Source organism: Bipolaris zeicola (genome assembly GCF_000523435.1).
Source record: "Bipolaris zeicola 26-R-13 unplaced genomic scaffold scaffold_35, whole genome shotgun sequence".
Classification (NCBI taxonomy): Eukaryota; Fungi; Ascomycota; class Dothideomycetes; order Pleosporales; family Pleosporaceae; genus Bipolaris; species Bipolaris zeicola.
In genome coordinates this window covers 85,523-107,866 of record NW_006912084.1, presented here as the reverse complement: position 1 = coordinate 107,866, position 22,344 = coordinate 85,523, and the positions used below count along the sequence as shown (strand labels likewise).

Here is a 22,344-nt window from a genome sequence, read left to right as displayed (position 1 = left end):
ACCTCGTGCTTCCTTCGTCACCTTGACATGAAGAAGGCGGTAGCTATATTTACTTCACTGCTCCATCTCGCCCCTCCAAGCCCTCGCGCTTCTCGGCCAAACCCTCTTGTACAGACTGACGGCCACGGCATCCATTGGACTAATCTTGCCGTCAAATGTAGCCTTGAAGTAACCATGCGTACCCAGACTCTCTTTGATGAAACCGCTTCGTCCGCGCTTGGTCCACAGCGGCAGGCTCTTGAACCACTTGACGTCTGTGTCGTTGAAGAACATGTAGCGCACGGTAACGACACGCTTGTTGATCTTGTAAGGGTGACCAGTCAAGATGATGCGCTTGGCTACGATGCGGTTTGTCGAGGGAGGAAGAGATGTTCCTGTTGCGATTAGGCGGAGAGGGGAGGGGTGCTCGGATGTAGGTGTCGTCCGAGCAAAGTAGAGAAGCGGGACGTTGCCCCATGTGAGGGGGCCAATAAAAGTTGCAATTGCTGATTGGCCCGGGTGTAGGTAACGAGCAAATTTGTGTACGTTGTTAGGCGTATTGCCTGCGTTTGAGAAAAGCTGCGAGAAGTGTTAGTTAAAGTCATGTCCTCTTGAGCGTCATGGACAATTGCTTCGACTTACAGGGTTAATTACAATCCTCCTTGCTCCACATTGTACAATCAACTCCATCTTTGACTTTATGGGAGACTCGTGCTCGGAGCTGAGCAGAATACTGTAGTTGCATGCTGTTCGCTTATGCTCATGCCTGAGTAGTGAGAACATGGCCATTGGTCGCGATCCGCTCTCTTGGAACTGCAGGGGAACTCTTCGAATGTGCACACTCACTCGAGTACCAGCCTTGACACCCCCAGCCCATGCTTCGCGCATGAATTTGGTGGCGGTGCGCTTGTAGTCGGAAATCTCGAGCAGCCGTTGCCACTCCTCAGGCTCATATGGCCGATCTTCTTCGGTGTCCCATACACTGGTCTTGAGGCTCTTCAATCCTCGGTAACGAATGAGACGCTCACGTGCATTGACATTCGGGTGTAACTCAATCTCATCGGGAAACTCAAGATCCTCATCCGCTTCGGTTTTCCTAGACTTGCGGTACTCCTCGATTTGTGCTGCCTCGTCCTCTGGTGATGGGTCCATGAACATCTCAGATTGCGGGTATTCTGATGGCGCACCCTCGGTCATTGCTTTCCCGTCAAGATCCATGCCCTCCACACCGTCCGCTGGATGGGCAGGCTGGCTCTGGTTATCTTGTCCATCATCCATGTCAAAATCCTCAAGATCAGATCCCGAATCGGACATGTCATCTAGGTACCAAGCAGCCTGGTAATTACTAGTACCCCTCGGCAATCGCCTCTTCTGCTTGGGGGCAGTTTCTTCTTCTTCGTCTGAGAAGTAATGATGGTCATCAAGTAGGACACCTTTTCGCTCAGACGGGGCGACAGATGTGGCGTAGTTGGTTACATCGTCCATGAGTGTTTCTTCAGGGGCGAGTTCTGCCAAGTCGTCTTGGTCTTCGGTCGGGCGCTCCAAGGTATCATCAGTAGAATCGACAGCCATTTCTTCATCTTTCGTCTTCTTTCGCGACTCCAGTGGGGCAGCAACAATCTTCTCAACTTGGAATTCACCCCAATCTCCGACCTGGACCAGCCGATCTGCCTTGAGTCCAAGTCCCCGAACGACACCAGTGACAACGACCTCGCCAGTGCCATCTTCGCTGATGGCCGACTTGCCTCCAGGCCAAGCGATATCCTCGATGAACATATAGCTCCTCTGGTCCCTCCACCGAACACCTTTCGTAGTAGTTGTACATAGTGATCGGACAAGGTTCGCCCCCTCTTGTCGGTTGTCGAGAGAGTACACACGGTCGGTTGAAGGCAGCCAGTGGGTAATGTACGACTTGAGCGACGAGATTACAGAAGGTCTTTGTTTGGCAGGTTCGACCTTGTCCAATCCTTGGACTACGGTAAAGGTGTTGGAGATACCCTGGCTTTCCACCGACTTGAGTATCAACTCGCCCTCTTCATCCACCTCTTCATGCGCTGACAGCACAAAGACAACAAAGTCGGCGATGCGGCAAGCGTCGAGAGCGGCCAACAAATCCCTCTTGACAACCAGATATTGCACCTTTTGCTTGAAGCGATCGACGTTTGTCCTGGTCCAGCCAACCTCGGGCACGTCATCGTCAATGTCGAGGCTAGAGTTGAGGCTGCGTACGGCGGCGGCAGCAGAAGTATCGGAACAGAGGGGGACGACGGCGGCGATTCGGGGGGCGCCATCCTTGCCGGCGAAGACATTGGTCGATTTTGCGTGCTCGTGGTCCTTGTTGATGCGCATCTGCTTGGCGCGGTTGCGGCGGTCGAATTTGTTCATGACCTGCTGGTGGGGGGTCTTGCGACTGCCGAACTCGAAGGAGAGGGAATTCACCTTGCCTGTAGATTTGTATTAGAGAGATTAATGCGCCATGAAGCAAGGTGCTCAGCACTCACCCTTGCTCTGCTCCTTGAGCGCACCCTTGGTGGCATGGCGGGACTTGAAGCCTTTCTTGTCCTTCTTGGTAGTGCTGCGGTGGTGATGCGACTCCATTGGGGCCATGTTTGCGCTGCCACCTGCCTTGAAGCGAAAAGGTATCGACGCCACTGTGAATGTGAATATCGACGACTTGTCGGGACTTGCAGCGCTGGGGTTGGTGGGGGCGAGCGCCGGACGGGCGATAATTTTGTTATCGTCTGGCTTATCGAGAATAATTTTGGCTCCTCGGCTGTGGCGTCATGCCTGGGATCCCTGTCTTTTTGCGCCCCCACCAGCCCCATCTTAGCCACAAGCTCGTCTGGACATGCCTTTGCTCATGTAAACTATATATTCTTACTCTGGTAAACATAACAAACCAAAAACAAGATCGTCAAGTACAATGTATTCTGTGCAAGGGGTAGGCCCAAAAACACGTCTATGGACATAGCCAACTAATATGGATGGCGCGTCTTATGCCAGGAAACATTCGCATCATTCTCTATGGAAAACATATAGGACGAACATTCCATGCAATAACATACAAAACATCCATTCAAAGTTGCTTCATAAAACTATGGTGTTCCTCCTAGAACCCACGCCAACAACCAAGCAGATGATACCTAACACAAGACATTACTGATGTGCCGATATAAGTAACGAAAACTCCACAAATGAACACGATAATGACGGCAGAGCAGTATGCGTGAGACGTTGGAAGAAGCACATGGGTACCCAAACATGGCACGGAAACACTATCTTCCGTACTTCCGAAGCCATCATCACTATATTGGCAACAAGGCTATGGTAGTCGCGGCCTCCATGACTAGGTTTGGATCCTCGTTGGATCTACGATACTAACTTGGAATCGGGCCAACAAATGAGCATGTAAGCGCTAATCTGGGACAGAGAGTTTGAGCCCAAGTGCCGATATTACGTATATTGTGCTGCTATTCCAGTAAGAAACCGGGAAGCCTGGCTCCAAACGTCCCTTGCTTATTTACATGCAGACGTAATCTCCCCCGCTTTGTGCCGGTAGGACATAAATGGCACCTCTGTCACCCTTTACCTTCGTTCTTTTTGATCTGTAGAGCATAAGTTTCACCTAGATCTACAGCCTCAACTTCACTGATTACACGAACATATTTCATAACAAAATCTATATTTATCATGCACTTCAAATACCTGTTTGCCGTGCTAGCCGCAATGGTGACTAGTACATCGGCTATCAACATTGTAGGTGAACGACGCTGAGGGTGGAAAGTGAGCGCTGACTGTCTCATCAGTGCTATGGCCAGTCAGATTGCGACCAATATGTAAAGGACAATTGTCCTAATGGTGGTGGTTGCACAAACAACCGTGGAGGCTTTTGCCGCTGCGCCTAGAGACTGAATGAGCTTGTAGCGTTTCTTGGAGATCGACGTGGTATAAAGAAGCAGGGAGCAAATCGCAGAAAGTGTCGCTTAAACAAAATGTTTCTCCAGCAGATTCGCAAGCAGAAAGCCACTCATATTTCGAGAGACTGTTGAAGCAACAGTTTCAGTACATCCGATATCAGTAATGACTTCGCGTTCCATGTGTGAATTCGCGTTCACTTATTTCAATCAACGGGTCACATGTGTGCTTCTTGGTATGGCGACATGGTCTATCTTCGGTTCAAGTCATGATTGGCACATAGCGAAGTGAAGAGCAAGAATTGTTGCAGGCTGTACGGGTCCCGTCGATGATGCTGCATCTTTACTTCACCATTTGGTCTGACTCCATAGTTATGTTCTACACCTGGTTCAACGTCTACTCTCACAAAATGCCATCCCACAACTTGCATAAGCCCCTCTAGACGCAACATTGCCTCTACTGTTCTCTTCCATACATAGGAACGTCTCGAAATTCCCCAGTTTCATCTAGTTTCTTGATTGTTTTGCGTGCCAAGAGAAGTACCTGCACTATCCTATAGCCGCTCCTGCTGTTTGTTACCTTTACCTGAGCGCACAGCAAACACCCGCAGGCACTAACATTCTTCTGCTTTTACACTGCACACTCGCTTCCACCGTCAACAGCCACAAGACATAAATAGCCACACCACCGCAGTGACTATTGCTTCCATACGGCACTACTCGTTGCAGCTGGATGATCTGAGCTTCACGAGCCCAAAGCTTGATCCTCCCACTGCCCATCATGAAAAGCCGCCGCGATCAGGTTCCTTACAGCCAAAATGAGATTGAAAGGTATGAGTGACCAAGGACGCGCTGTCACTGCCCGGCTGACCCTCGCAGTCTCAAGGGCATTGCTCTTCCCGCTAAGATCAAGTGCGGTCGCTGCCACAAGAATCTCCCCCAAGCAAAGTTCTCCTCAAAGCAGCTTACCGATGCCCGTTGGCAGATCAAGACCTCAAGCCAGATCTCCAAGCCCATCAACTGTCAGAATTGTACAGGCCAGCAAGCGGTTGAGGTTGAATGCACAATGTGTGGAAAGACAAAGGGTCTCGAGGATTTTGCAAAGTCTCAACGGCGCAACCCCGATACGGCAAAGTGTTTCTCATGCGTTGAGGGTCAGCTTGCCAATGAGGCTTTTGACGAGGACAAATACGAAGATCCTGACAAGGCCTTTGTCACTCCAGATCACTCCAATGGCCAGTATCCCGAGTATTTCTCAGCGGCCACTTCCGATACATCTTCGTCCTATGTATGTATTGAGTTTGAGCATATCATCTCCAGAGTCGTGACCTTTTCGAGTTGATGGACGCTGACTTTACCAGGGCGATGATGACTGGAAGACTGTCAACGAAAACCACCAGTCCAATCATCCCACAGCCAAGGATGGCGGCATCAAATTGTCGGCTGATTTCCAGCGGGCCATGTCTCTGAATGGAACTGCAGATGAGAACTTGATTGCTTACGAGTACGCCTACCCCGTTGGCCGTGAAAGGACTGGCAACGACGGCTTGAGCGAAATTCGCACTAAGTCGTGGCACACCCAGTCCAGCAAGGCTTCTACTACCAGCTCAACTTCGACTATCAATGCGAATAGTCGCTCGTATGCCTCTGCGGCAAGCTTGTCTCACTCGTTCACCTCAAGTGTGGCTGAGCGATCCAGTACTTCCGAGCTTTATTCTAAAGATGACGCCATGACCACTGCTGCACCTCGAGGTCCTCTCGTAGTAAGTGCAGCCAACTTCAAACGACCGTGATGTCAACTGTTCAACTAACTGTGCTGCAGAGGCCTATGGGTGATACTGCCCGCGAGAGTGGTCCAGTTGTAGATGCATGGGATGATTCTGATGATTCCGAAGAAGACGACGACGACGATGATGATGATTATGATGATGACGACACCATCATCTAGACCTTCATCATTGCATCTGATACCGAGAGATCAAGGTTATTGAACGGATGACACGACTGGATCGCGAGCAATCGTGAACACAATTCTGTGCAAGGAAGTTATATGGATGCAAAGGCTCGTGACAGTCAATGTACTATTTAAGGATTCTTTTGCGGATTTAATTCTTGCTGAAGTGAATCAATCCAGTACTTGCAATAGCCCAAGATATCCATCAAGACATAATCCGCCACCCAGTAAAGCATTGTGTGGGCGGACTGGCAAAGAAAACCAATTGTCAGGGGTAGACTTTGCTCGATGCAGCAAGTAATTGCCACCACGTGATTGCGCGACTGCCCTGCGGACCCCGGACGCGCCTTCACCACTCACTGTCTCACCCCCGCTTATCAGCCTCCGACTTACTTCAACAGCAGCTGCCCCCTCCTCAGGCAATAAATCATATCTTGTACATTTTACTTGCTTTTCACTGCTCCGAACCGACAGAATGTAAGCCATTAACTTGCATCACATGAACTCAGCGAACAACACTGACGAGTGGCGACAGGAGCGGACGGCGACCAAGAGGAGCGGGTATCCGCGGGCCACATTCAGCGCTGACAGACTTTCTGGCGGTATGTTGACCTCATGCGTGCACTACTTCAATATGGCTTTATCAAGAACTCGTGCTGATTACGCCACACTAGGCAAATAACATTTCCGCACAAGAGATTCGCGATTCATACCAGCAACGTGTTCGGCAAGCCGAGCAGGACGCTGTGCAAGCCGTCAACAATGAGGAAGGATCTGCAAATGCGGGTGCTGAGGACGAAGAGCCTGAAGAAGACCTACAAGCAGAGTCATCTGCAATGGCAGCTGAACGTACTCGCAAACGGAAACGCGATCAAGATGAAGCCATAGCGAAGATCAAGAAGGGAAAAGCGGCCAAGAAGACGGCCAAGAAGAAGAAGAAGGGTTCAGATGACGACTCAGATTTTGAGGACGTTATGGACATGTACAAGAAGGCCAAGCCACTGCCTGGTCAGCTAGAGAATTGCGAGATCTGCAATAAGCGGTTCACCGTCACACCGTACAGTAAAGCTGGTCCAGAGGGCGGTCTTCTATGCACGCCATGTGGCAAGGAAATGGCCAAGGACGCTAAAGCAGAGAAGAAGGCTAACAAGCCTGTTGTGCGCAAGGGTCGAAGAAAGATTGAGAGTAACCGCCTTGATGGGTTGACTGTGCGCGGGCCAAAGACATTGCAGCAACTCTGCATTGAAAAGCTGGCAAAGCACTCGGAAGATATCGAAGAGCTGGGCGAGATGCCGGAGTCGATTATGAATCGCATCAGCGAGATCTTTTCAAAGAAGCGGGCGATGAACCCCACGACGATGAAGCTCTTCCTGCAACCTGACATGGAAAACGTTGCTATTCATGAGGCTGCATATCTCGAGACAGAAGATTACGATCAGATATTTGCAGTTTGTCCGACTGTCAAGCGCCTGTCACTCCGTAACTGCTGTCAGTTGAAGGACAGCAACATTGACTACATGATCGAAAAGGCCAAGGCCTTGGAAGAGATCCAGTTACTGGGAGCCAACCTGGTTTCAAACGACAAGTGGATTGAGTTGTTCATTGCGCGCGGACATGACCTGAAGGCACTCAAGGTGGAGTGGCTGGATGCAGCCTTTGACGACCAGGTCGTGGAGGCGCTGACTACTTTCTGTCCGAAACTCGAGCGGCTGAAGTTGGAGCGATGCAAGAAGATTGGCCCAGAGAGCATCACCGCAATTGCCAGACTAAAGCACCTTAGGCACCTTACTCTCCGGTTCTACGATACCATTACGCGCGAGCAGCTAGTGGATCTGATCGACTCTGTAGGCGCCAATCTGCAGACATTGTGCCTAGAGCATTTTGTCGATAATACAAGCGACCCGACTGATGAATTGCTGGAGACCATCCATAAGAAGTGCCATCGTCTCAGCAAGTTCCGTTTCACAGAGAACCACGAGTGCACCGACGCTGGGTACGTGGAGCTCTTCTCCGAGTGGGATAACCCGCCACTACGCTACATTGATGTCAACTCAACACGCGACATGGACAACAGCAACCCGGATGGACCTCTAGAGTCGCCTGTCGGGCTTGGAAGTGAAGGTTTCCGTGCACTCATGTCACACTCTGGCCCGCGGCTTGAGTATCTCGATGTCTCATCGTGCCGTCACATTTCGCATGCTACGTTTTCAGAAGTGTTTGATGGGGTACAGCAGTACCCTCATCTCCGCGAAATCAACGTGTCGTTTTGCCCTGTAGTGGATACAGAGGTTGTAGCGGGGATCTTCCGGTCGTGCCCTGGACTGGCTAAGGTAGTGACATTTGGGTGCTTCGAAGTCAAGGACGTGGTGGTGCCACGGGGCATTGTGCTGATCGGGGCGCCCAAGGCACAGGACCAGATTGAACAGTTTGGCGATGTGGTGTTTGACTTTGCAAAGGAGCTGGAACAGAGCATGGATCAGATGGGTGCCATGGGCCGGGTTGTGCCTGTCATGGGATAGTGATTTCTGGGAGGTTATGAAAAGGCTCACGGGAATATTTAGTATCTAGGAGTTACATGGGTAATAATGGCGTCAAGGGAGACACATGATTTCAGCGCGCTTCCTTCCGCGTGGAAGGATGGATCCATGATTATAGACGGAACAGCAAACGATTTTTCATTCAATACTGTTTTTTTTGGTTCTTCTCATTTCCTATGGTACAGAAGACGGCCTTGATCCATGCTGGCCTTGGACAATACATAGATTCGCTAAGAAAATGAAGCCTCTAGTGCGTAACGCTCACAAAGTAACATGAATAGACGTGGGATCCAAGTTTGTGGTGCAGGATCAGTCCATGGCTTATACCCTGGTCAACCACATCATGAAGCCAAACTGAACAATGTAACTATACACGAACAGAAACTGGGTCCGCCTGTTCTTTTGGTTCTTGGGTGGGTATCCGCCGGGGGCGGGGCCTCCAAAGTTTCCTTGGCCAGTCTGGTCGGGAAGCAGGACATATCGCAGGCTGCGAAGGAGGAAAAAGGCATTTGCATTGTAGCAGTAGAGGAAGATGATCCAGTTGACCATTGTGCCGCCAAAGCCGAGCCACGAGGCAAAGTGTGTCAGAAGCAGCGAGACAATAACATGGACAAACTTGTAGCCGCTGTATGCGACCAAATCGAGGAGTTGCGAGGAGCTGCTAATGGCGAGCAGAAAGGTTCCAGTGCGTATGATGAGAATCTCTAGCAGGGTGACGGAGATTGCGACAGTGGCTGTGTAACCCAGCAGCTCTGGGTGGAAGGCACCCCTCAGTCCAGCCAGCAACGTCGAGAGCAGGATGTAGGTGACAAGGGCCATTATGGGAATGTACATGTCTGGCGAGTTGACATCTTCGCGAGGAGGTTGGTAGAGGAGGGCGGCCGAGGAGGCGGCGGGATCAGAGGTATGGCGTTGCTGGCGGGACCAGGGGCGATGCCACCACGGGACGAGGATGATGCGCAGTTTGGTGAGGACGTACGAGTTCGTGACATTGAAGTAGTGTCTGAGGGCGGAGACAGATACGAATCGTCCAATCTATTGTAGCGAGTTAGTCTTGGCCTAGCTGTCGTGATGCGCGCATGGCATGGGAAGTGGGCGCGTCGCCTGTGCGGTCGCTTTGCGCATAACGTCACGTACATTCTGCTCAACATATTGCTGTCCCGCATCCACGGCGCTCTTTCCCATCTGGAAGCCGAGCTGAGCCGTGGGATCATTTATAAAGCCGCCAAATGAGGGGTGCATGCTGTAGCCTCCCTGCTGTGGAGGCATCCCCCCGCCCTGTTGCCCGTATCCATATCCGCTCTGTGGTTGCGAGGGCGGGGGAGGGGGTGAGCGCAGTTGGGGGACTGTCGAAACGTGCTGTGGAATTGGATGATGCACTGTGGCGTATCAGCAAAGGCGCGCCCGGAGTGGATACGTATACATGGGGGGAGGCGTACGGGGTGGTGAATGCGCGGGCGGCGGGTTGTTGTAGTTGGGACGCTGCATGGCTGCGCGTGATACCGGGGCCGGCAGTCGTTGTGGAAATTGATGGCGAGATGGAGGAACAGGAGGAGGAACAGCGAGTGACTGGGCGAGGCAAGGGGCGTGAATTGAGGGTGTAGTGTATCTGTGGAATTTGTGCCTTCGAGCTTTCCGCTGCCTGTCCGAGTTCCGACCATCTGGCAAGAGGCGGCCCGCACGGCCCTTCGTCATCGCACCAACATTACCATCACCACACACCCCTCTCGCATACCAGCCAGCACCTCATGCGACACCCTCGCCCATAATGCTCGATACGTTTGAGATACTCACCACCTCAGGAGTCGTGCTTTGGTCCCGCACCTATGTCCCTGTCGGCGCAAACGTCATCAACAGCCTGATCCGAGACGTCTTCATTGAAGAGCGCATCCAGCCCCAGGCCGACGATACCGGTTCCAAGCCAGCGTACAAAAAAGATGGTTATACTCTCAAATGGACTGCCGCAAAGGATGTTGGGCTCATTTTTGTCGTATGTTCTGCACCGTAAGAGCGGTAGAGGCGAGGGCACGGAAAATGCGCCGCAATTGCCTCTTGGACATGCCCATATACTAACACCCCACATAGGCCGTATACCAGAGCCTTGTTCACCTCACATGGATAGACAAACTCCTCGATAACGTGCGCGCCCTATTCATCGGCCTTTATGGCGACAAGCTCCAGTCAGACAGCAGTGTGGTCAACTGCGACAAGTTTGGCTCCTACTTCGATCGCCAGATGCACGAGTTGGAAGGCGCAAGCGATTCGGGCGCCCCCAGCATCAAGCTCACAACCCCAGAGTCAAGCACAGATAATGACAGTGCCGACGACACTGCTGTCAAGCCTGTGGGCTTGCAAAAACCCCAACGACCCTTATACGATACCAGCGCCGATTCAACGCCAGTGCCTACCCCGGACACTTCGAGGCCCACCACTCCAGCACAGAGCCAGTTGCTTACAGGCAAAGCAAGACCGATTGGAGGCAAAATGTCTCGGAGGGATAAGAAGAAAGCCTCGGCTTTCAGCTCTGCGCCTGTGTCGTCGGGTGACGAGGCGTCGGCCAAGAAAAAGGGAAAGGCTTCCGCAAAAAAGGGCAGGGTGTGGGGCGAGTTTGGCGCGGAGGAAGAGGACGACTCTATCCTCGATTACTCTCAGTCAGACGTACAGGGTGACGCATCAGGAAATGAAGCATTGGAAGAGATCAAGCAGGAGACATGGGGTCGCAAAACTAACAAGGGCGAGTTTGTGCTCAAGGACCTTGACGATGAGATGGATGCTATTATCGCAGCCCAAAATGCAAAGAGGGACAAGGACACACCGGCTGCAGCTGGCGGCCTGGTTGGGTCAAGCCTAGGCGCAATCGGCGGCCTGTTTAGGAATGTGGTAGGCGGCAAGACACTGACCAAGGAAGATCTTGCCAAGCCTCTCAAGGGCATGGAAGAGCATTTGTTGCGCAAGAACGTTGCGCGCGAAGCAGCAGTACGACTATGCGAAAGTGTGGAGCGTGACCTTGTGGGCATCAAAACACCCAGCTTTACTAGTCAGTCATTTCCACACTCTTTTCTTACTTGGGCCCTTTACTAATGCGGCCATGACAGCCATCGAGACAACGATCAAGTCGTCAATGGAGAAAGCCCTTACCAAGATACTTACCCCGACTTCTTCCCTTGACCTGCTTCGCGAAATCCAGCACACGAATTCTACTACCACTCGCCCCTACGTACTGTCCATTGTTGGCGTCAACGGAGTTGGAAAGTCGACGAACCTCTCTAAGATTGCGTTTTTCCTGCTGCAAAACCATCATCGTGTGCTCATCGCAGCAGCGGATACCTTCCGTTCTGGCGCGGTGGAGCAACTACGGGTACACGTCGATCGATTGAAGGAGCTATCCCAAAGAGAAGGCGGGCACGTCGATCTGTTTGAAAAGGGTTACGGCAAGGATGCCGCTAACATTGCTGCCGATGCCGTAACTTTTGCGACCAAGAACAACTTCAACGTGGTCCTCATTGATACGGCAGGTCGGCGCCACAACGATCAGCGACTCATGTCGTCGCTCGAGAAGTTTGGCAAGCTAGCCAACCCTGACAAGATCCTCATGGTCGGCGAAGCCCTCGTCGGCACAGACTCTGTCGCTCAGGCCCGGAACTTCAATGCCTCTTTTGGCCCAGGACGAAATCTCGATGGCTTTGTCATTTCAAAGTGCGACACCGTGGGAGATATGGTGGGCACGCTTGTGTCGATGGTGCATGCAACTGGTATTCCAGTCGTCTTCTTGGGCACGGGGCAGCATTACAGCGATCTAAGGACATTGAATGTCGGCGCGGTGACGAGGCTACTTATGAGTTAAGGTAATGATTGGTTAGTTCGTGATATGACACGGCTATGTAGTGTATAGTATTGGGCTGGATTATGTCATGATTGTACAAGCACGCGTTGTTGCTTGATTATCTTTTCCATCTGCATCAATCAGACTTTGCTTTGTGATTGCGTCATGTCCTTCTAAGCAGATATTAACTACATACAGACGAAATGCTTGAGGAAAGGGGTCACGGTTCATACTGTTATTGGCAAAATAACCCGTATTCATGGCAGACATGTGAATGACGACATGGACGCGCCAAATTAGCTCCCGCATCATCACCATGTGCCTCGTATCCACAAGCTTTACTAAGTGCCACACAACCGTCTTGGATCGACGTAACTGCACACTCTAGCCTATCCCATACCGCTTATCATTCTCATCGCCCTATACTCCGCGCTCATCCCTTTTGTTTCTGCTTCACATGTTGTACGACGCTTGGATCACAGCAAAGCCACTAATCGAAAGTGCCGTGCCGGACAATGCACTATGACATTGGATCTTTTATGGAAACTCTTCCACAAAATGGCTCCTATGATGCAATTCCCATTTTTCAACGTCGCTGCATGTGCACCAACTACATAGGACGCTGCTGGACCTCGCAAGTACGAACATTATAGCCTCTGTCCCCGCATTGCGGCCTCTTCCTCTTCCCCACAGTCGCCATGTCTGAGCAACAAGGTAGCCACCGCGGTGGTGGATCCTCATTATCCGCCCTTGTCTCAACTCTCGTGCCCAGTTTTATCGTTGCTGTTGCTCTGGTTACCTTATTCTTGGTGTTGCGTAACAAGCAGAGGCGCCTCTATGCCCCACGAACATATCACGATGCACTTCTAGAAGAGTACGCTTTCCCAAATTAGTTAACAGTAATACTTTCTGATGATACGATGCAGTGAGAAAACACCTCCAGCAGGCCAGGGTTTCCTAGGCTGGGTTAAGAAATTCACCAACTTGAGTGACGAATACGTCCTCAATCACCACTCTCTCGATGCATATCTCTACATGCGTTTCCTAAAGGTACTCACTTTGATGGCCTTTGTAGGTGCCGTTATTACCTGGCCTGTTCTCTTCCCTGTCAACGCCACAGGTGGTGGTGGCGAATCTGGTCTGGACATTCTCAGCTTCTCCAACGTCGAGAATGAAGCACGCTACTTTGCCCACGCATTAATTGCTTGGATTTTCTTCGGCTGGGTCTTATTCCTTATCTACAGAGAAATGCTGTACCTGGTCAAACTCCGAAAAGCTTACTGCTTGACCACATGGAATGCGAGTCGCATCTCCCAGCGTACAGTCCTCTTTACCGATGTCCCGCAAGAGTCTCTATCTCTTGAAGAGCTTCATAACATGTTTCCCAGAGTCGCCCAAATCTGGCTTGTTCCGAATGTGAACGACCTAGATGACGATGTCGCAGACCTCGACAAGGCTGTCATTAAACTTGAGGCCGGCGAAACAAAGTTCATGCAAAAGGTCACCAAACAGCAAAAAAAGAAGGGCAGTGAGAAAGGCACATATGACAAGGCATTGCGCCCAACACACAAGACCAAGTTTTTGATTGGTAAAAAGGTGGACTCAATTGATTACTTTCGCAACCAGATCAAGGAACTGCTCCCCAAGGTCCAGACTGCGCAACGTTCGCATCTCGCTGGGAAGGAAAAGCTTGACAGCGCGGTATTCATCGAATTTGACACGATAATCGCGGCTGAGGCCGCCTTCAACACAAATCAACATCGCAGGCCTACCAAGTTTAGCTCTAGACAGATGGGTGTTTTGCCGGAGGAAGTCATCTGGAAGAATCTCAACATGGGCTCCAAAACCAGATCTCTGCGCCACCTCCTCGCCACAATCTTTATTTCAGCTATGATTCTCTTCTGGTCTATCCCTGTTGCTGTAGTTGGTTCCATCAGCAACATCAACTACCTCACAGAGAATGTGCCGTTTTTGTCATTTATCAACGAAATTCCCGAGGTTATCCTTGGTGTCGTGACTGGACTCTTGCCAGTCGTTGCACTCGCTATTCTCATGGCTTTAGTCCCCGTCATCTGTCGCGGTATGTTCTCAAGATCGGTCTTCCTACACCTTTCTCAACTAACGTTTTGACAGTCGTTGCCAAGTTGGCCGGTGCAGTCACCATCTCCCAGGTCGAACAACAAACACAGAAATGGTACTTTGCCTTTCAAGTTGTTCAAGTTTTTCTCATTACAACGTTCACCTCGGCTGCCGCGGCAGTAGCCAGCCAGATCGTCTCCGACCCCAAAAGTGCCGTCGGTCTGCTATCCAAGAACCTACCAAAGGCCTCCAACTTTTACATTTCGTATTTCATCCTCTTCGGTCTAGCTATATCTTCGAAGCATCTTTTCAATATTGGGGGCTTGGTGGGCGTCGTTATTCTAAGCAAATTCGCCAAAACGCCGAGGAAGAAGTACAATCGTTATGTGGCATTGGGCGAACCATCCTGGGGCGCAGAGTACCCGAAATGGACAAATTTGGGCGTCATTGCCATCTGCTATGCCACGATTGCGCCGCTTGTTCTGGGCTTTGCAGCAGTCGGTATCGGAATGATTTACGTTGCGTTCCGATACAACATGATGTACGTTCACGACACGCAAATCGATACCAAGGGAGGGTTCTATGCGCGCGCTCTGGAACAGCTCATGGTTGGAGTATACCTTGGAGAACTCTGTCTGCTGGGTCTTTTTGGTATTGGTATCGGTGGTAGCATTACCTCTGTTGGGCCGACCGTCCTTCAAATGGTGTTGATCATTGCAACGGTCATCTTCCACATCTTCATGAAGCGAAAGGTTAAGCAGTTGAACCTGCTCGACGACTCTGAGCATTCGGGGCAACTGAGCAATGCCGAAGCCGGACATTTTTCTACCGCCAACCGCGTGTCTCCTGGGTATAAGAAAGATGGTATCCGGTCTGATCAAGCTCTTGTTTCCCGCTACAATAGCGAGCAGCGAGCTATCAAAGGCTCTGAAGCTGCTGGTATTGCACCTCCTGCCGACGCCCCAACACAGCGATCGTTGTTAAAGAGGATATTCGCACCACATACGCTATCTACTAGCGATATCTCTGCATCTCTCGCAACTCGATTTTGCCGCCCTGTCCCACCATATACGAAAAAAGAAGTCATTGAGGCCTACCTGCATCCAGTCTTAGCTGAACGCCAAGACGTCATATGGCTCCCCAGGGATCGTCCTGGCATCAGCAAGCACGAGGTTGCTGAGCTACAGGAGGACCTTGGCATATTTGGAACTCGAGTCACTGATGAAGGCGCTATCATGAATGAGAAAGGCAAGGTAGAGTGGGATATTGACAGTGTACGGAAGGCGCCGCTTTGGAAGCATCGAGTTGTTTATTAAGCCTATTATCTCCTTCGTCAATAGATGATCGGGGTATTCCGACGGCAACACTATCTATTGTCTCGTATTGTATGCATGTACTTTTTCCCGGAATTTGTAGTCTAAATGCCAACCCACCTTCCACAAAGAGACCATGACACGACACGACAATCACCAGTACCAAGCACACACGCGTACCACCAGCCCCGCACATCATTTAGCTGAAAACAACACGAAGCCTTGGTTGCGCGAAAAGGAGTTGAAATAGTGTATGTCATACATAGGTACTAGCCCCGGGACCTGCTCCGTCGTTGTTCAGTGGCGCATGTTAGTGCCACAACACCACGCCTCAGACTATGACGTCGCTTGACCATGAAAGTGGAAGCCACGCGATTGCCAACTTTCAGCTAGTCAGTTAGGGTAGATGTTGATGGAATAAAAGGGCGTCATGGGACGAGAAGAGCAAAACTTGAATTTGCGTGAACACTTTTCTTCTTGTCTTTAGCATAACAATCACGAGATTTCAACGAACAAACAATCATATTACAACTCAAGTATCTTGAAAGAATTTAGATATTACAAAGATGCCTCGTAACGGAGACGGATCCAGTGACAACGGACCCATCGAAGGCCATGAGATTCTTCACGGTACAACTGGAGATGTATGGTGCCTTCTCCAATACAAGCCCACTCCCTCTACTATACCCATTCACCACACGTAATCGAACAAGAAGCCATGAGTATAGCTAACCTAATTACAGAACTCCCTCCAACACACCAAACACGTAGCACCCATGCCCGAGGGCGAAAAAGGAGACAGTACGTTCCCCATCCTATCCATCCATTACAACAACCCAAAAGAACACACTCCAATAGATCTACGTATACCAAACTGACCCACCATCACCACAGCCCTCCCCGGCCTCTCAGGCGGCGGCACCGCAACCCAAACATCCACCTCCCAATCCGACTCGAAAAAGCGCTCAGAACCCCACCACACCTCCCCCTCCCCAACCTCGCACATCCAGCAAAAACACTCCAAAATAGACACCGACGAAGCCGGCATCGCGGGCGCGACGTCTCACGACTCGGCGGCGCACGCACGCGAGCAGCGGGTCAAAGATGCGGTGGGGTCGGAGGATGTAGGTAGTGGAGCTGGAGGACATGCGGATGTGGAGATGTTGCATGGGGAGGCTACGTTGGATGGAGGTGAGCAAGAGAAGGGACAGGGTGGAGGAGCGTGTGATGCGGATTTACTGCATAGGAGGAAGGCTGAGAAGTTTGGGGGTGTCAATCTACAGGATGATGAAGAGGTTGGTGGTGAGAATAGTGGGGCGAGTGGTACTGCTAATGGAGGTCCTGTGGGACATGCTGATGGCAGTACCAAGGGGAAGACTGAGGAGTCATTCGGTACGCATGACAGTGGAGAGATGCAGGGTAAGAGCAAGGAGCATGGTCACGATGTCGGCCACGAGGCGGATCTGTTGCAGAGGAAGAAAGCAGAGAAGTTTGGGGGCGTGAACCTAGGTGACGATGAGGCTGATGCGTCTTCTGTGGGGAAGAGCAAGGCCCATGGTAGCACTAATGGGGGAAGCAGTGATGGCGGCGCTGTTGGCCATGCGAGTGCTGAGACGCAAGTTAAGAATCAGGGTCACGGTCACGATGTCGCCAATGATGCGGATCAGCTGCAAAGGAAGAAGGCTGAGAAATTTGGCGGTGTCAACCTAAGTGAAGGCGGGGCTGATGCGTCTTCTGGTCTAAAGAATGGTACTCATGGTAGTACTGATGGGGGTCCCGTAGGTGGTACCAAGGCTCAGAACGAGGAGTCTGGTGCGCACAACGGAGGCCATGTGGACAGTGAGACGCACAGCAAGGGCAGTGGACATGCAGCGGAGGGTAAGAAAAAGGACCACGGCCTTGACCTCGCCAATGATGCGGATTTGTTGCAGAGGAAGAAAGCAGAGAAGTTCGGAGGCGTTAATCTTGGCGATGATTAGATGGTATCCCTTGTTTTCTTTTCCTGACCGTAACTTTGTTTATTCTACCTAGCTGCCCGATACTATGTGAGTGTGCCTAGTCCAACCGAGTATTTTTTTTCATATTAGTGATTATTATTTGCTTTCTTTTTCTTCGGGCGTATGGGAATACACGTGGGTGTTGTCAAAAAGCAAAGAAAAAGCGACAATCAAGGGTCTATCGTGATTGTCTGTGCATCGCCACCAGTTCACCGATCAAGGATAACGGAAGATGCTGCAAAAGTGGTTTTCTGGAGAACAAGTCATCGTGTTTCATGTTACGAGAAGCTTTTACGCAATATCTCTTGTCGTTATTCATTTTTATCTTACTCGGATTCGGATCGGGGAAAGAAGATTGGTATGGCCCTGTGACGCCAAGTTCCCGACCCCGCAAACATTCCTATCGTCTACTCATTGTCTTAGCTGCGATGCCTCCGAACAACCTCGGCGGATGTTTCTTTGTTTTTAATAATGAATGCCAGAGATACTAGCGTTGCCGCCGCGGCATCCAGCAATCACCTCGGGAAACAATTGCGTCGAGTTTGCATCCACAACCAGGTACTGGCAAATCTCGGCGGATCCATCCAACACTGCATCGACCTGATCCTCAGTGCAGGAGCCGAGATCCCAAGTATAGCAAAACGTTAGCCTTTCGGATGTATACGCCTCAAACTGCACATTTGGATCGGGCCGTCCTGTGCTCATGTACGTGCTCTCATCATCCGTGCCGGCAGTCGACTCGGTGCCGGTAGCAATATCAAGGTTGAATAAGGCACGCGTGAAGATCTTGAAAGCCGTCTCGGGCTGGTATGCAGGAATGGCGTGGCCGGCTTGGTAGGTGCGGATGTAACTCAAGTTTCCGTATTGGCGGACGAGACCGCCGACGTATGAGTCGTTTGTCTGAATCTCGGCGTACTGTGCAGATGCATACCCGGCAGACCCTGTCCAGTTGATTGCTTTGGCCACAGCATCGCCACCGCCCCACTGATATGTCTTTTTGTTAGCAAGGAGATTGCATGAGTAAGGGTTGCGTTGGGCATAATGATACTTACGGGGCAGGCGAAGTCGAGATCTCCATACACTAGTGATACCTTGATCCCGTTGTCAAGAAGGAAGCCGAGATCCTCAATCCATCCGTCACGCGGGTAGTCGCCAATGGCACGGTAGGCGGTTGAAGCCTGCGGGGAGCTACCCGTCCAGTTGAGAGGCACACCGAGCTCCGCCTGGACCCACTCGCGGTTCAGATAGCCCTCGTGGAATGGCGGTGGGAAGGGTGGAGGTGATGGCGTGGAAATATCGTAGTAGTCGCGCCCAGCATAGTTGTTGTAGGGGGTGACGATATTGTTACGGCAAAAGGTTTCTGCACCCTCGCAAATGCGATTGACACCAGCGTCGATGCCTAGGTTTTCCGGATCAGACACAGCAGCGGCATCGCGGCAGTTTTGAATCCTCTCTAGACACTCTGGGACAGCAGCTACCATGCCATTGTAGATCGTCTCGTTGACGGCTTCAAATCCATATCCGTTGCCTTTGTAAGCCTGTTGAGGATAGTAGGGAAACTGGATGTAGCGGTCGATGCAGCCGGAAATAAGAAGCAGGGTATCCAAGTGCATAACGTAGCCTTCCTTGAGAGTGCCATTCTCAATCTTCTGATTTTGTTCCTCCCAGAAAGACATCATAGCGGGTCCATAGCGTCCACCGTACGACTGGGCTGCGAGACTAATGCGAGTGTCATTGGGCACAATGTGAGGAAACTCTTGGAACCAAGCCTGCGCAAACTCCCACGCTGCCACGGCGCCATTGACGCTACCGAAAAATGTGGTGTTGGGGTTACGGCTAGGATAGGTGCCTGTAAGAAAAGTAGTGTTTTGTTCAGGGAGAGGTGTGGTGTCATTCAACACCGTGACCTGTCCCGTAGCAAGGTTTCTGGTGACATTTGTCAAAGTGTCGTATGAACTGGAAACAATTGTCAATTCACGTGCCATGGCCCTCTTAGATAAGAGAACTCACAAGCCAACCTGCACGGGTTGATCGAGATAGAGCATGTTCGATGCTCTGTTCCAGCTCCATTCAGCTGGTCTCGTTGAGTTTGAGTCTGGGTTTGCGTAGCACGGCCCATTTTCCTCGAGCAATCCATACATTGAGGACGAACCCGGTCCACCGTTCAACCAGATTGTAAGTGGTGCATTGGCCGGATCGTCACGGGCTTCAAAAAACCAAAAGAACTAGAGCAAGAACTTAGGATCTCAACAAATGAGCCATAGCGACATGCTGCTTACGGTATTGATAGGATAATCCTGTCCCTGACCCAAGTCGGCGGTTCCGGGGGGTAGGTAGACATAACCGGAATATGATTTGACGTCTGGTATAGTCTCACAAAGCTTGTTCTATACATTACTATTAGATAATCTGGCTGTAATACAAAATGATCTTTTTCCAATGGCTTCCAACCTCTTTGTAAGTAATCTTCACACCATCTCCGAAGCGCGACTCGAGCACCTTGAGGCCCGCAGGCTCAGATGGGACTTGAGCGAGAGAAGGCGCGGCTAGTGCCAACAGCGCAATGGCCGCGGAGCGAGCGGATGGAAACATGTCGTGACGAATGTTCCTACAGGACAAAGTACCGAGCATGGGCGGTGTAGTATTTATTTACTACGTAGTACGTGGGGGCATGTTTGCCGCCAATTCCTCCAAGCATGGGTTATCTGTTGCCAGTCCCATCTTTGCCGTCATAAACAGGCAATTTCATCGACGGCATACTTGGCTGCATCTCGGAGCATAATCAATTTGGTGGAATGCTCAAGTTGGACCGGCTGTATCCGGAAGGTCGAAGAAGAGGTCGCCAAGTACCAAGTCTTGCTGGGAGCGGGGTGGCCTTCTCACACGCGTTAGCGCGAACCTTGCATTGCCAGCTTCCACAAGCGATAGCGACTATGTGATGAGTGGATTACACAGTACGTGCTACTGGCTCAAGTCTGGTCGGAACACGGAAGAATGGAGATAGCACCTCGGTGCCTGAGACTAGAAAATCGCTCTCGCCCAAGCTGTACGTATGAGGTAGCACTAGCGATGAACGGCCTGTGGAGCGTGCAGACGGACTAAAGCCGGTTTGACACCAACATCACTGTCCTCGGCGCCTGGTGAGTTTGATCCAACATCATTCGTCTATAAAAAGAACCGTTTGGAGGCTAGACCAGGGTAATTACTTTGCAGCCTGCTCATCCATATGTTGTATATGAGATGGGAGCACCACCGAATCGATGTCCGAATAAATCGCTCGCAGTTTCGACCGAAGATGAAATGCTCCAAAGCACTTTTTGTGGAGGATAAGACCACCTTGGTGTTTGAATGTATCGGCCGTAGCTTTTGCCGGGTCGCAATTGGTTCGCTTTACATGGGCTGCCATCTCCGCATAGTCGTGCGATTCAAACGTAAGAATCTCAGCAGCATTTGCATGATCATATAATTGCTGAATACTCAAAGAAGTCCCGGAAGCCGCGCGTCGTACTGGGTAGAGATTGCTTTCTAGGAGGAAGGAGATGAATGAACCCAAAACCATGGCGCGACACTTTTGCTCACATGATTCGTCGACTTGACACACATATACGTGTGTGATGTCGTCCAAAATATCGTAGAGAACATCAAGCATGGCTGTAAGAGTGGCTTCTCGGATTTCCATTATTCGTTCTTTGAGAGCGTCAGTAAAGCGTGAAGGTGTTTGAACAAAGGACGGCGAGGCGGCTTACCAAGTAGTGCGGGCGGCATATGAAGCGGAAATGCCTGGCCACTATCCATCATTGCATTCCCACGTTGATCTAAGCCAGTCCTTTTTACCACAAACTTGGCAAGGTTTTGGAAGCTGTCCTTGTAGCCAAAGGTCCATGCCACGAAGAACCAGGCCGGGTGGCATCGTTCCCCTGAAGTGGTATCGGGGTAGTGGCACTGAGCCCAGCCGTAGAGATCCAAGAAGGGTCGAACCAGCTTAACAAGGTCGTATCTGTCGCACACGACTGAAAGTTGGAGAAGGGCATCGATGGTGAGTCCATTCTTCTTGGGCAATTCGTGGAAGCGGAGATGAGCTATTCGGAGGGCAATGTGCATTGCATCTAGCTCGTCGTCGGGTAAGGGGATAGCGGCCGTTCCATTCTCATTCCAGTGCCGCTCGAATATCTTCTTCCACACCGGACTAGCCAGAATCATGGCCGTCCTGGATACCTGGACGGGCTGGTGGCCCGACGAATCGGTGCCCAAGACCAAGATGGAGTCACCACTGTCATCAAAAACAATAGTGGGCTGCAATTCTGAAGTATCAATGTGCCGAACCTCCGAAGGCGCAACTTCGTCATCAGAAGCTTCGTCGGGGCTGCCAAGTGGTGGTGGTGATGATGCGCTCTCAGGGGCAGAGCGGCCCCGAAGAAGAAAGCTGGAGCCCCAGAGCATTCAGCCAGCCTCAGATGCTTGTCGTAGAGGAAGATGGCAGCAGGGTCAGAGTCTCCCGGGGCGCGTACCGTGACGTACTTGCTCGTACGGCTCGGGAGGCAATGTTATTGTTGCACGTTGTTGCACATGTTTTCATTGAGTGAAGGCGCAGGGATACACGGCCCGTGCTTCAGAGCCAGTGTGTTGATTCAGCCGCGCGTCAAAAAGAACAGGCCAACAACATACTTATTTCCATCCGCGCTCCCTTTCGCCGCCGCCGAGGTCTCTGCGCAGTGCCACCTCGGACAGGGGCGATGAAGATCCCAAGG

General features: G+C 51.2%; 8 protein-coding genes across 8 annotated transcripts; 4 read left to right on the top strand and 4 right to left on the bottom strand.

The window, feature by feature from the left end:
• Positions 1–54: 54 nt before the first annotated feature.
• Positions 55–2,586, bottom strand: COCCADRAFT_3183 (uncharacterized protein; the record flags this gene model as incomplete). Its single annotated transcript, XM_007711842.1, has 3 exons — positions 55–558; positions 622–2,423; positions 2,481–2,586. The coding sequence occupies 3 exons, from the start codon at positions 2,584–2,586 to the stop codon at positions 55–57; spliced, it is 2,412 nt and encodes an 803-aa protein (XP_007710032.1).
• A 1,392-nt stretch (positions 2,587–3,978) lies between these two features.
• On the top strand, positions 3,979–4,185 carry COCCADRAFT_90352 (uncharacterized protein; the record flags this gene model as incomplete). Its single annotated transcript, XM_007711893.1, has 1 exon — positions 3,979–4,185. A coding segment is annotated over one exon (207 nt), but the record flags the coding sequence as incomplete, so codon positions are not given.
• Positions 4,186–4,674: 489 nt separating this feature from the next.
• COCCADRAFT_34885 (uncharacterized protein) lies at positions 4,675–8,366 on the top strand (the record flags this gene model as incomplete). Its single annotated transcript, XM_007711868.1, has 4 exons — positions 4,675–4,724; positions 4,773–5,181; positions 5,255–5,656; positions 6,522–8,366. The coding sequence occupies 4 exons, from the start codon at positions 4,675–4,677 to the stop codon at positions 8,364–8,366; spliced, it is 2,706 nt and encodes a 901-aa protein (XP_007710058.1).
• A 339-nt stretch (positions 8,367–8,705) lies between these two features.
• On the bottom strand, positions 8,706–9,626 carry COCCADRAFT_24454 (uncharacterized protein; the record flags this gene model as incomplete). The annotated part of the gene is made up of 2 exons (XM_007711860.1): positions 8,706–9,419; positions 9,522–9,626. The coding sequence occupies 2 exons, from the start codon at positions 9,624–9,626 to the stop codon at positions 8,706–8,708; spliced, it is 819 nt and encodes a 272-aa protein (XP_007710050.1).
• Positions 9,627–10,152: 526 nt separating this feature from the next.
• Positions 10,153–15,602, top strand: COCCADRAFT_90306 (uncharacterized protein; the record flags this gene model as incomplete). Its single annotated transcript, XM_007711892.1, has 5 exons — positions 10,153–10,374; positions 10,470–11,421; positions 11,480–12,123; positions 13,138–14,287; positions 14,341–15,602. The coding sequence occupies 5 exons, from the start codon at positions 10,153–10,155 to the stop codon at positions 15,600–15,602; spliced, it is 4,230 nt and encodes a 1,409-aa protein (XP_007710082.1).
• A 563-nt stretch (positions 15,603–16,165) lies between these two features.
• COCCADRAFT_90388 (uncharacterized protein) lies at positions 16,166–17,578 on the top strand (the record flags this gene model as incomplete). Its single annotated transcript, XM_007711891.1, has 4 exons — positions 16,166–16,243; positions 16,343–16,400; positions 16,494–17,218; positions 17,408–17,578. The coding sequence occupies 4 exons, from the start codon at positions 16,166–16,168 to the stop codon at positions 17,576–17,578; spliced, it is 1,032 nt and encodes a 343-aa protein (XP_007710081.1).
• A 483-nt stretch (positions 17,579–18,061) lies between these two features.
• On the bottom strand, positions 18,062–20,188 carry COCCADRAFT_90230 (uncharacterized protein; the record flags this gene model as incomplete). Its single annotated transcript, XM_007711890.1, has 5 exons — positions 18,062–18,580; positions 18,649–19,552; positions 19,607–19,821; positions 19,876–19,983; positions 20,048–20,188. 5 exons carry the CDS (start codon positions 20,186–20,188, stop codon positions 18,062–18,064), a joined length of 1,887 nt encoding a protein of 628 aa, XP_007710080.1.
• Positions 20,189–20,798: 610 nt separating this feature from the next.
• On the bottom strand, positions 20,799–22,036 carry COCCADRAFT_90280 (uncharacterized protein; the record flags this gene model as incomplete). The annotated part of the gene is made up of 2 exons (XM_007711889.1): positions 20,799–21,283; positions 21,343–22,036. 2 exons carry the CDS (start codon positions 22,034–22,036, stop codon positions 20,799–20,801), a joined length of 1,179 nt encoding a protein of 392 aa, XP_007710079.1.
• Between the last annotated feature and the right edge of the window lie 308 nt (positions 22,037–22,344).